Genomic DNA, 13359 nt, shown 5'->3' with positions numbered 1-13359 from the left:
CATAAATACTTGTTCCTATCTCTTTGTAACATGCAATGGTCGAGTGCAATAATTCGGGTATTTGCAAATCTAAAATTAAACAATTTATTTTCGATGGGTTAAAACCATAAATTAAGTTTCTTCAATTTTTTTTTAAGACGGTGAGTCTCTTCAAAAATCCATCCTAATGGAAATTATCTCAAAAATAAATTATTATGTTTTAATCAATTTTAATTGTCTATATTAAAAAATTTAATTATTTTTTAAAAAACTCGTTTTTAAGGATAATTAATTAATTTTTAAATGTTTCAATTTTATGCATATTTTCTTCCCATAAAATATGTTTAATCGGTTTTAAAAGCAATTTTTTAATCTTATACGGAAAATTAATTACGGGTATTATTTTTTAAATTTTTTTATAACTAAATAAGTTTTTTAATTCCTTTATTAAGAAAAGCGAATTAAGTTTTAGAATAGTTTACTAAAAAGGAAAAAAAAATGCTGATTTCTTTAAGTAATTTCAAATGAAAAAATCACTGAATCGTGCTTTAAAAGGCGATACAGATGCATATTTAAAACGATAGAGCATTTTCCTGAAATTAAATTCGTGATAAAATTACCATTTAACCCTACCTTGCTGTAGATAGGCACAGTTTTGTTCATCTTCCGGATCTTGTCCAAAGAATTCCAACCCGTTCGTCTGTAAAATAAGAGACCCGCTCTTCGTACGGAGTAACAGTTGAAATTGCGAAATGAGAGAAATGTTGTTTGAAGGGGCACTATAACCTCGTCACCTGTCTTGGAAGAAATGGTACGTCGTACGTATGTTCTCCTCTCCACCCACTATGTGGTGCAGGTTCTGGATCGCCATCTGCAGAATACATAGAAATCCTACTGGTGGCATAAGGAGACGGGAAGTACAACTGTTCCCTGCTGTGCCCTAAACGAGCTTGTCTTTTCTCCCAAACGCTAAGCGGAACCGTATCTGTTGGCTTGGGAACTTCCGACTCTGTCCTTTGATCCTCTACAGGAAAAAAATTGCTACGTTAAGATTTAGGTCAGAATAACTAACTTTCATTCTATCTGTACCTTGCTGCACAGCTGGAGCTGATGAAATTTGGCATCTTCTCATAAGTATAACACAAGTAATAGTGGCTATTAAAACAAGAACTATGGTGGTGCATACGACAGGAATGATTATTTTCAATTGTTGATAAAATTGATTCTTATCGTGCTGCGATGATAACGGCGGTACCGTTGCTATAATTTAAGTAAAATTGCAATTTAATGCATTAAATATCTTTATATTATTTTGCTAGAAGCTCATAATAATGAAATATTGTTTGCCATATCTTACCTCCTGTTATAGTTAGTGTAGCGAAAACGAATTCTGCTTCAGCAGATCCTGCATCATTGTGGGCAGTCATTAAAAGAACATACCAAGTCGCTGGCATTAGATCGGTAATAACAACGACTTTCTGTTCAGTGAGAACGTTATTAGACAATAATATCCATTCTTTTTGCACGCGTGGTTTGTATTGTATGACGAAAAAGTTGATGGGACATCCTCCACTTTGCCAACTTGAAAGATGTAACATAACAGAGGTGGAATTAATAGTCAATAAGGACTTCTTATCAGGCGAAATTGGAGCTAGACAATAAAAATAAAGATATAAATTTAAACATTTTTCTGCAAGCAAAATACTTAATAAAACTTTGCATAAAAAACAGAAACATTTCAAATCTCGTCATATTCTATTGTAAATATTTAATCTATAACTATAACCGATTTATCTGCGTTGCTTTCTATTCAATAAACATTGTGCAATTATAGATATTTGCAGTTCCATTTTCATTATTACAACTTTCTCAAGAGTCTCCTTCATCTCTTGGTTAAGTGTTCTTAATGTTCTGTCATGTATCTCGATCTATATTATCCTTTTCTGTAAACCCTTGGGGAAATCAGGCTCAGTAATAGTTCGATTCGGTTGCCAATAAGACTAGAAACTATAGTAAATCCAAACCAGCAATCAACTATATCTACTGCTTTTTTAAAATCATTTATTAGTATGATATGCTTTACAGATGTATTTTTCTTACCTGTACCGTCGGTTCTGCCAGAAATTACATCACTGGGTTGACCTCTACCCGCATTATTATATGCAACTAGATAAAACTGATATTTCATTCCGCATCGAAGAGTTTTAAATGTGTAACTCGTGCGATCGTCTGGTAATTGGATCTCTTCCCACTCCTTAATTTCAGATTTATGATAAATTATGTATCCTGAGTAAACAAAACAACCATGAGTGCCAGCCAAAGTTAGAAAAAAAAAAAACATTATTTTCTTTAATCGTTATGAGCTTTAGTAAAAAATTACCAGAAATTGGATTGTCATCTGAGTTAAGTGGTTTCCATGTCAAATAAATGGATGATGATGTAGAGGATACGATTTCTAATGCGGGACTCGCTGGAGGATCTGAAATAAAATTTTAGATAAAAGAATTTATAAAGTAATAAAGAATTAAAATAACTTTTCGTCTGATAAGTCGTTTAAAAATGCGAAAATTGAACATTTAAATGAAGCGAGAAAAGTAATAACGACTGTCTTTAGATTGCTAAAGGTATCTGTCTTCTATCATAAGAAGCAATATGACTAATAAAAATAACAATATAATAGATTACGAAGAAGGAAGAGTTTCTGTCATTTGTGGAAAAATGCCCAAAAAGTTTGTTAATCGCAGTTTGGTCTTTAACACGATATGATATACCGATCAAGCCCTTCGAGTGTAATAATTCTCCAAAATGCATCACGTTAAATTGATAGTCTTTACTTCATTCGCCGAAACTTTTTAGTCACATTAAATCCCTTCAATATCTAGAAAATTTTTAGTATCTTTAGTTTAAAAAATAAATAATTTAGATTTTAGTAACAATTTTAATATATTGTGTAGACTAAAACAACAGAATTTTCTTCAGTTTTAGATGTATAAAAATTATATATTTTACTTAAGAATGATAGTTACTGTATATCTATAAATTTTCTGTGAGTCTTATAAATATATCTCGCATTATTTATAAAAATTATCAATAATATAATATCAATTATTATGAATTTATCATTGATTAACAAGGTCTTTTCACTTTAATATTTTATACAATTGAGGATAAATTCTTCATGAGTAGAAATACAAGAATTATTGATAAAATTATTGTTTAAAAATTTCATTAGCTTAATATAGTTTTAGTGTCCTTTAAAAGTTTTTAAAATGTGGATTTTTTAATTATAAATATGTACAGACTTGAAAAAAAAAAACAATAAATGATATTCAAAGAAATCGATTCGTATATATTTTTTTTTACTGTTAAAAAATTACATATAAGCAATATTGATCAAATCTACGGCTGTTTTATGAAACAAATATTGTTTTTCTTGCAATTTCTAAATCGACTATTGATTGATAAATAAAAAATTATAGATTAAATGTCAGAAAAATTTTTGGTCTTAAGTGAAAATTGTATTCTAACAGGTCCACGAACGCTTTATTTGCTGTATTTACTGTTGAATGATGGCCAAACTGATTTAAAAGCAAAAAAATGGATTGAAAGTAGAGCTATAAACATATTTGAATTAATTTTTTTTCGAATAGTGTCAACGAGCCAACAAGTAGAAAGATGGTCTAGGTCTACGTTAAGAAAAACTCATTCACTTTCATTCCATTTGCGAATAAAGTCGTGTAGGTTTCATAAATATGTGTAATATGGTCTCTATGTCGATCAGATTTGAAGATCAGAAAGAAAAATTCGAGGAAAAAAGTCAAAGAAAAGTTGTAAAAAAGGAAAGGAAATAGGAAAACGGAGGAAAAAAAGAGTAAAAAAATAAAAACCAGCAATGGAAAATAAAGAAGAGGAACAAGAATAGGAGTAAGAAAAACATCCATAAAAGAAGAATCAAGAATAAAGCTAACATAAAATCAAAGAATAATAATAAAAAAACAAAAAAACATATGTAGAGATGCAGGAGGGAATCTCAACTTCGGAAGAAGGTGTGTGTTATTCGACATTGAAATAGCAATATACTGCAATGGATGTAATATGTTACATTAAAGTTTGATGGAGATAATATACAAAGACTAAAAGCTCTTTTCATCTATTTTCATTCACCGAATATCTCTTTATCCCTTTCGGTTCAATAAAAGTTCATCTAATTTAAATATTACTATTTTTTTTTTAATTTGAATTTATATTCATCATATTTACTACAAGAGAAACAGAGAGAGATAACATTAATTAACATATTCATTTTTTCTAAAAATTTTAAGGAATTTTAAAATGAATTAAATATGTATATTATATATTTTTAAAAATAACATCTATTATGCTTAGCAAATTATTACTTTTAGGAAATTGTGTTACATTTTTCTAATTAAATATTAACACTCGTGTAAAAATGAGCAGAGATGTAAAATTAATATTTAAAGTAAATAATTTCAATAAGAGTTAAAAGCATAAATTGCATTATTTTCTTACTTTTCTAATGTTATTTTAAAAATTATTTAAGAAAATCTAGCGAAAATGTTCAGTATTAACGAAGAGTATTGAAGTTATCAATTATTCTTCGATTTATAAAATTTATATAGTTGATTAACGAAAAGCTGTTAGGAAACTTTACCAACTTACACGGTTTCCAAAATTGTTCTATTTATCAATTTTTTATCTTTTCCTTCTTTCACGAAAATTAGCGCTGAAATTTTATTGAATGATAAATTATTTCAATTAAAATTTAATTAAATACGAAACATTCTTTAGTTTCGATTTCCTATCTTGATGTTTAACTAAATTTAGCGTAAAAATTTCCAATAAACAGACTATAAATTTCTAATATACTAAGTGAATTTACATTTCATATGTTTTTTGAATGGCAAACGTTAAATTATCTCAAATTTTCAACATATAAAATTAATATTTTTTTAATATATATATTTTACTTTCGAAATGAAGATTTGTTTAATTTTTTTTTAAATATAAATCTAATTAAAAATTAAATATTTAAACATTAACAGTATTATAACTCCGCTCTTGATGCTATCTTTTAATCAATTTTTTATTAAGAAAAGGAAGATTTTAATTTTACATGATAAATAATTATTCAAGATATTTATTTTACAAACATTTTTTTTAATTATGACAATTTTATCGTGCGTTAAAGACAACATGAAGTAAGTGAAACGTAAAATTTCCTCTCTCAATGACACATAATACGTTTAAGCGCCTTACGTGGAATTGATACGTATTACAACTGTTTTCCGGTTATTAATTTATTATATATATATATATATCTTTTTTACTTTGTTTATAAAATATAAATTATTCTGTCTATAAATAATGATTTTTAACTCGAGATTATATACCTGTCAATTTTTTTAAGTAAAATTTCTACGTTAATTTTAGTAAGAAGAGAGCATAATGCACCATCGAAACATCATTTAGAGTTCGGATTAGTGAGTAGATGCGTGTAAATGCTATGAGAGAATTGTTATTGACTATCTATTTCAGTATACGTTAATATATTCAGGAATCGACAGCTAGATAATATATAATCACAATAGGAAAATTTCAAGTGCGGGAGAGTATCGATCGTATTTGTTGTGCAGGAATGGAGATTGGAACCACAAAAGGTTGAAAGATGAAACGTCCTAAAACAAAATGTATCTGTCCCCAGAAAAAAAAATCACGTAGAAAAACATTACAAATCAAAATATCCGGATTCAAAACTTTGAAAAGTCATTACAGAAAGGCAAAATTTAAAAAATATGTGAAGATAAATATTGAATATCAAAACATCGCTAGTCGAAAATATCTCGTGTCTAAATATTTTGGTTTCAGATATTTCGAATTTTAAATATTTTAATGAAAATTTTAATATTTTATACGAAATTTAAACTTGGTAATCAAAAATTATATATATTTAATTCATATTAAACGTTTGAATTGTGCATCTATTATAATATATTGCAATAAGTCTAACCTAATCTAAAATGTAAACTTTTTGTAATAAATGTATTTAAATTAAGTTCTTAGTTAAAATATATTTAGTTTAGTTCTGGATAATTCGACTTTTTCTTTAAAAAAATATGATATAGACCTATTTGAATGAGACATTTAAAAATATTACGTTATACAAAATAAAGAATTATTAAGTTTAGTTTAAAGTTTGAAATTTTAACAGTTTAATTACAAAATTAATATTTAAAAATATATCAAAATCATTTATCATAATGCTTAAGACATTAATCGCATTAGATATTGATATCATTTTCAATGTCGTGACAGTCGGACCATTGTAATGATTGTATTCTACTTAACATCTAGTGATAAATTACGCATTTTTTCTCATTTATATAACAAAAAGACTTATTATTAAGCATTTATTTCATTTTTAATCTATATTAATTGATTATTAAAAAGTAATTGGCATTTACATTAAACGAGTAGGCCTACCATACAATTTTATGTTTTTGTGACTTTTTGATTATTGTTTGTTATTAAATACGATTTAATAATCAACTCTAGAAATTATTCTTTATTCTTTACATTCAAATAAATAAAACTATTTAGAGTATTTTTCGGAATAAGTACGGAGCCGATGTACTAGATATTAAATGTGTATCACTCCGCCCTATATATAAACAACGAAGCTATGGCGCCAGTAAACAATAAAATACAACAGAATAAAAACTTTAAAAATTCAAACATCACGTCATATGATATCGTTTGACGGATTTCCTTTTTATAATCTCGCATTTCTTAAAAACATGTCGGAAATTTCAAATAGATTATAAAAACATAACTTGTAATTTTTTAATAAACAGTAAACTTATATTCTATATATAGGCCTTATTATGTTCTATTTTGTAAAGAGCACAGAACTGTTTTCCTTTCCTTATATAGATTAATAAACATAAAGAATTTTAATAAGAAATAATTTATTATCTAATAATTTCTCCATATATAATAAAATAATAAATATATAATTAATATTTTTGTTATAATTTAACTTTTTCTTTCCCATCCTTACTATTTTTCTTAGATTTTTAAATATTTTGAGACCTTAGGACTTAAAACAATTTGTGAAAGTTTCCAGTTTACCAGTTTTACATAAGAAGAGTTTAAAATAGAAGTATAAACGTGTATACTATATGTATAATATAAGAATTGAATTAAAGAAAGTAACTGGTAATAAAATATTCGTTTATTGTCGTGAGTAAAAGATCAGATAGAAATTTGACTCGGATCCTCAAGGTTTTTATGGATAGTTAGGATCGGAATGTTACTGGTCATCTTCGCCCATACACCATAAACCATTGAAATTCAAATCCACCAAAAGATATAAAACAGAGACCAATCATATGCTATATAACCCGTGAGAAATTTTAATCCTTGAGAATTTCTGATTCGAATCGATTTGAATCGGTAATTATTTAATGGACTATATTATTCGAAATCGCTCTCTTCATCCTCATTTGAAGATCCATTAGGCTACAATTCAATGTGACAGGACAAAATGGGAGTCAACATACAATACCGAAGTAAATATCCGGAAAACTTGAAACCGGAAAAGGTCCGGATTTCTGGATTTTCTGATTTACTGAACACAAGCTAAATATATACTTAACTTATAAAATAAACAATGGAAAGTAAAGAACAAAACTGTTTTTAACACACCGTATGCCAGCAAACATTAGAACCGACGTCACGCGACGCGCACGCCATGAAAAACAAAGCGGCTATGCGGCGAACTACAAATATATTAAAGCCCGCTAAATTCAAAATTAGCCAGTTTCAAAAATATCCGGTTGTTTGGTAATTCCGGATTTCTGGAAGCGGATATTTGATTCTCTACTGTGTAATTGCAATACGTTAAAACTTTGCAATTCGAATCCATTCTAAACTACGAACAGTATCAAAATAAAAATAAAAAATCACATTTTTATTTATTATTATACAGTATTTATTTTTAATCGCTGTTATATGTATACACTCAAATAAATATATCAATATTTTCTTTTCCGGTAACAAAGTTTCTATAGGAAGTAATGCAAAGACAAGGAAATTTTGTTTGATATCATTTTTATCTGAATGATACTAAAAGAGGTCATTGGAAAGAAAGGGAAAATTATCTCCTAACAAAAATCTAACACAGATCCTACTGATTTGAGTTTGGAAGATAATAAATTAATCTTGAAAAATTAATCAAAGAAATAAAATTAAATAATAATAATAATAATAATAATAATAAGCAATTTCAGTGAAAATTAAGACGTCTTTTCTCAATTTGTGTTTGCTTGTTTAATAATTTATTATGTTTAAGATAAAATATGACAATAATTAAGGTTTGAGAGTAACGAAATGAGGCCCTAATCAGTTATAAATATAGGGCCTACTCATCCGAAAGCCATAAAAAATATATAAATAAAATCGATAAAAAAATAAGGCAGATTTTTCGCTATTTATCAAAAGAAACTTTCATTTATATCAATTTTATATCATGTTTTTCACATAAAAGATTAAATTTTGGGAGTTTTCTGTGTTCAGAGCTGTGTTTTCTGTGTGTGGACCAAATGACCCTGCTGGTCCCCTTTATCTGAACCTGACAATAATATATAGTGTATTCTTGTGATTATTTTGAAATATATTCCTACTGAAGAAAGGTCACAATTTATCAGAAACATACGTTCAGATAATAGAGGCCATATTTCAATATTTACTACAGAAATATGTTTATATAGGCCTATAATATATTTTTACAAATTCCAGATAATTAAAGTTTTAAATATTCAGCAAAATTATGGACTTTACAAGTTACTTTATTTGTATTATGATATTTAAATACGCAATATTGACTTTTCAACGTTTTGTCTTTCGATGACAATCTTGAATTGAAGATATTCTCGACATTATCCATAAATTAGTAATATATAAACTAGAATAAGAGATTATCATTCGAACTATTGTAACTTATCTGCAGGAGAGTAGAAACTACTTACGAATAACCGAATCAATATTCAGATTCAATTTTAATAACAACAGAGATTCTCGGGAATAATATACCTCACACTGTTTAACATTTATTTAAATGCTGATTTCCTTGACCAATACCAAGATTAATTATTAAGTAGACGAGATATTAATGATAGAAGTTGGAAATAATATTTCTGAACTATGAAGCAAATTAATAATCACGTTGAACCATTATATCATTTATTCCTACAACATAATTTGTTAACTAATACATAGAGATCAGTCATTCTAAACAGCAATATAACCGAGTCGTTTCATAATGAGATATTGTATTATACTTAAAAATAAATATGGAATAATTAAACATTTTAAAATATTTTTAAACATATTTAAATTAAGTTGTAAAATTCAAAGAAGAATTGTGACGTTGCATAATTTATGACTTTATTTAAACGCTTGAGTATTGAAATCTAGCCTTATACTTCGTTGTATACTCTGTTTCGCTAATATATTGTTTAACTATTATTCAGCCATCATTATTTTCTTTACACTTCGCTTCTCTAACATTTGTTTTCTTCGCACCGTTTGCGAATAATGGCGAGAAACGATGTGAATATTCACTGACATTAGTTTGGATCATAATAACTTTGTCGAAAGTTAGTTCGCAATATCTACTTCTTTAGTTATCCCAATTTGTCTATAACATTTTTACAATATTTTGAACCAGATATAACTAGATAAAATTGAATTTAAGCATTTTTAATAAACTATTGCCATGTTAATAATCATCAAAAAGCTCATAATCATTCATAAATTCATAAGCAGTAAGGAACAGTTGATGCTACTGATAAGAATCAGCTTTCATTTAATTAATTTTCTACACGAAAATTTCTTCTATTAAGCTATCTAAATAATATATTCAATAAATTTACGAACAGATATTAAAAATTGTTTGCTATCATACTTAGTTTCATAATGTTTATACTTATAAGATAAAATTAAATCTTATTAAACAGGAATTATAACATTATCATAAAGGACAGTTGAACTTGTATACAAACTTTATTGAAGACTCACGAATCAATATTATGTTTAAAACTCCTTAATATTGCTTCTTTTATACGTATTTAATATTTAAAATATCAGATCAGTCGATAAACTATAAGGAATTTACGGTAAAAATGTTTAATAATGCTTAATGGTTTGAAGACTTAAAATATAGCCAAATCGCTGCATTTCTAAAGAAATTTTAAAACTATATTTGATCAATTACTATTCCATTACATTAAATTACATATTTTAACTTTCAAATAACTTCAAAATACTTGATACACTGTATAGTGTACAGCTTTCTAATACTAAAATAAGGCGAAATAATCAATACGTCATTTCGAAATATCAAAGTATTAATGCATATTTCAGACATCTGGCAATATACAATTTTACCTTAAGGAGAATGTATAGTATAAATTTATATTGTAAATGTCCCCTAAAGTAAAATTATGTAAGTAGAGCCATCGGACACAGAACTATAATGTACTGTACAGTACATTACTAAGCTCTCATTTATAATTTCGACTATATTAAGAGAAAGCATTAAAAATTTACAATACTAAAGAGCTTTACGTCTTACCTTTAACAGAAATGACATTTGAAAATATTTAATTCTGATTTCAAAATAAAAATATTTAAACATTGATTATATGAAATGTATTGTAATGAAATTTAAATATATCCCGTATTTAAATTTAATTAATTTTTCGTTCTGAATTTTTCAACTGAAAACATGAATATATTTAATAAAGGTTAACAAAGAGCTTTCTGATAAAATCGATACTTTATATAATAAGTTAATTAATAAAAGTTATTTTATACCCGTTGGCTACAACTCATTATAGCTTCCATAACCTGAGGGTTAGATTCGTCATCATTCCGGAATCTAGCTTTAGGAACGATACCCAAGTAACAAATATTAAATTGTACCAGACAATTTCCGCTTAATACAATCTTTGCAAACGTCAAACTATAATATTTAATCGATATTACTTAGAGGAACAGCAATTTTTGGTCGCATTTTTACAGCGTAATATCGAGAGATTTCGTGTCTATCAGCTTATCTTAAGTACAGAAAACGAAAAGTAAAAAATATCAAAATATACCGTATTCTAAGGTCTGTGCAATGACTTCTTCGGATTTTGGACCCGTTCCTTTGGAATTAAAGGCTTGGACAATAATGGAGTATTTCGTATGTCTTCTGAGATTGGAAAGTTCGCATTCTTGATTATTACCAGGAGCAGCCACTGATGTCTTGTAGGTATAAAGCTCATTAACTTCTTTCATTTTGTAACCGACGTAATAACCTTCAATAATTCCATGTTGGTCTTCTTTAGCTGGAGGCTGTGAAGATATACAAAGAAGTGAATTAACCTTCTAAGGATTTGTTCTCGATTATAGCAAGGCAGGACGTCTTCTTGTGTTCTTTAAAAATAAACTTTACATTATTATCTCGAGATTTCTGTTCTTCTTTGTTTTTATACGGAAATTTGCTAATAAAGTATAATGAGAACTTTTTTTAATGTAACTTACATATTAATTTCAGAATTAATAATGCAATTTGGTTATTTTCTCTTTATTACTGACTTCTAACAGTAGATTTTTTTAATACAAATTATTTCTAAATCATAAATTTAATTTTAAGAGNTAAGTTTTTTAATTCCTTTATTAAGAAAAGCGAATTAAGTTTTAGAATAGTTTACTAAAAAGGAAAAAAAAATACTGATTTCTTTAAGTAATTTCAAATGAAAAAATCACTGAATCGTGCTTTAAAAGGCGATACAGATGCATATTTAAAACGATAGAGCATTTTCCTGAAATTAAATTCGTGATAAAATTACCATTTAACCCTACCTTGCTGTAGATAGGCACAGTTTTGTTCATCTTCCGGATCTTGTCCAAAGAATTCCAACCCGTTCGTCTGTAAAATAAGAGACCCGCTCTTCGTACGGAGTAACAGTTGAAATTGCGAAATGAGAGAAATGTTGTTTGAAGGGGCACTATAACCTCGTCACCTGTCTTGGAAGAAATGGTACGTCGTACGTATGTTCTCCTCTCCACCCACTATGTGGTGCAGGTTCTGGATCGCCATCTGCAGAATACATAGAAATCCTACTGGTGGCATAAGGAGACGGGAAGTACAACTGTTCCCTGCTGTGCCCTAAACGAGCTTGTCTTTTCTCCCAAACGCTAAGCGGAACCGTATCTGTTGGCTTGGGAACTTCCGACTCTGTCCTTTGATCCTCTACAGGAAAAAAAATTGCTACGTTAAGATTTAGGTCAGAATAACTAAATAACTAACTTTCATTCTATCTGTACCTTGCTGCACAGCTGGAGCTGATGAAATTTGGCATCTTCTCATAAGTATAACACAAGTAATAGTGGCTATTAAAACAAGAACTATGGTGGTGCATACGACAGGAATGATTATTTTCAATTGTTGATAAAATTGATTCTTATCGTGCTGCGATGATAACGGCGGTACCGTTGCTATAATTTAAGTAAAATTGCAATTTAATGCATTAAATATCTTTATATTATTTTGCTAGAAGCTCATAATAATGAAATATTGTTTGCCATATCTTACCTCCTGTTATAGTTAGTGTAGCGAAAACGAATTCTGCTTCAGCAGATCCTGCATCATTGTGGGCAGTCATTAAAAGAACATACCAAGTCGCTGGCATTAGATCGGTAATAACAACGACTTTCTGTTCAGTGAGAACGTTATTAGACAATAATATCCATTCTTTTTGCACGCGTGGTTTGTATTGTATGACGAAAAAGTTGATGGGACATCCTCCACTTTGCCAACTTGAAAGATGTAACATAACAGAGGTGGAATTAATAGTCAATAAGGACTTCTTATCAGGCGAAATTGGAGCTAGACAATAAAAATCAAGATATAAATTTAAACATTTTTCTGCAAGCAAAATACTTAATAAAACTTTGCATAAAAAACAGAAACATTTCAAATCTCGTCATATTCTATTGTAAATATTTAATCTATAACTATAACCGATTTATCTGCGTTGCTTTCTATTCAATAAACATTGTGCAATTATAGATATTTGCAGTTCCATTTTCATTATTACAACTTTCTCAAGAGTCTCCTTCATCTCTTGGTTAAGTGTTCTTAATGTTCTGTCATGTATCTCGATCTATATTATCCTTTTCTGTAAACCCTTGGGGAAATCAGGCTCAGTAATAGTTCGATTCGGTTGCCAATAAGACTAGAAACTATAGTAAATCCAAACCAGCAATCAACTATATCTACTGCTTTTTTAAAATCATTTATTAGTATGATAT

The 13359-nt window shown here is 28.0% G+C and overlaps 1 protein-coding gene across 1 annotated transcript in view; it reads right to left on the bottom strand.

Annotated features, from left to right (window-relative positions):
• Nucleotides 1-378: 378 nt before the first annotated feature.
• Nucleotides 379-13359, bottom strand: part of LOC111633666 (Down syndrome cell adhesion molecule homolog) — a 60487-nt gene continuing 47506 nt past the window's right edge. The window contains exons 17-26 of the mRNA XM_023378275.1: nucleotides 12641-12934; nucleotides 12373-12543; nucleotides 12069-12298; nucleotides 11160-11430; nucleotides 2360-2458; nucleotides 2080-2265; nucleotides 1337-1630; nucleotides 1069-1239; nucleotides 766-1003; nucleotides 379-679 (exon numbers count right to left, since the gene is read on the bottom strand). Of these exons, the coding sequence (XP_023234043.1) occupies nucleotides 490-679; nucleotides 766-1003; nucleotides 1069-1239; nucleotides 1337-1630; nucleotides 2080-2265; nucleotides 2360-2458; nucleotides 11160-11430; nucleotides 12069-12298; nucleotides 12373-12543; nucleotides 12641-12934 (2144 nt within the window). The 3' untranslated portion in view covers nucleotides 379-489. The remainder of the gene's footprint in view (nucleotides 680-765; nucleotides 1004-1068; nucleotides 1240-1336; nucleotides 1631-2079; nucleotides 2266-2359; nucleotides 2459-11159; nucleotides 11431-12068; nucleotides 12299-12372; nucleotides 12544-12640; nucleotides 12935-13359) is intronic.

This window comes from Centruroides sculpturatus, unplaced genomic scaffold (genome assembly GCF_000671375.1).
Source record: "Centruroides sculpturatus isolate CEXI.00-Female unplaced genomic scaffold, Cexi_2.0 scaffold869, whole genome shotgun sequence".
Taxonomy (NCBI): Eukaryota; Metazoa; Arthropoda; class Arachnida; order Scorpiones; family Buthidae; genus Centruroides; species Centruroides sculpturatus.
This window is presented reverse-complemented; position numbering and strand designations above follow the sequence as displayed.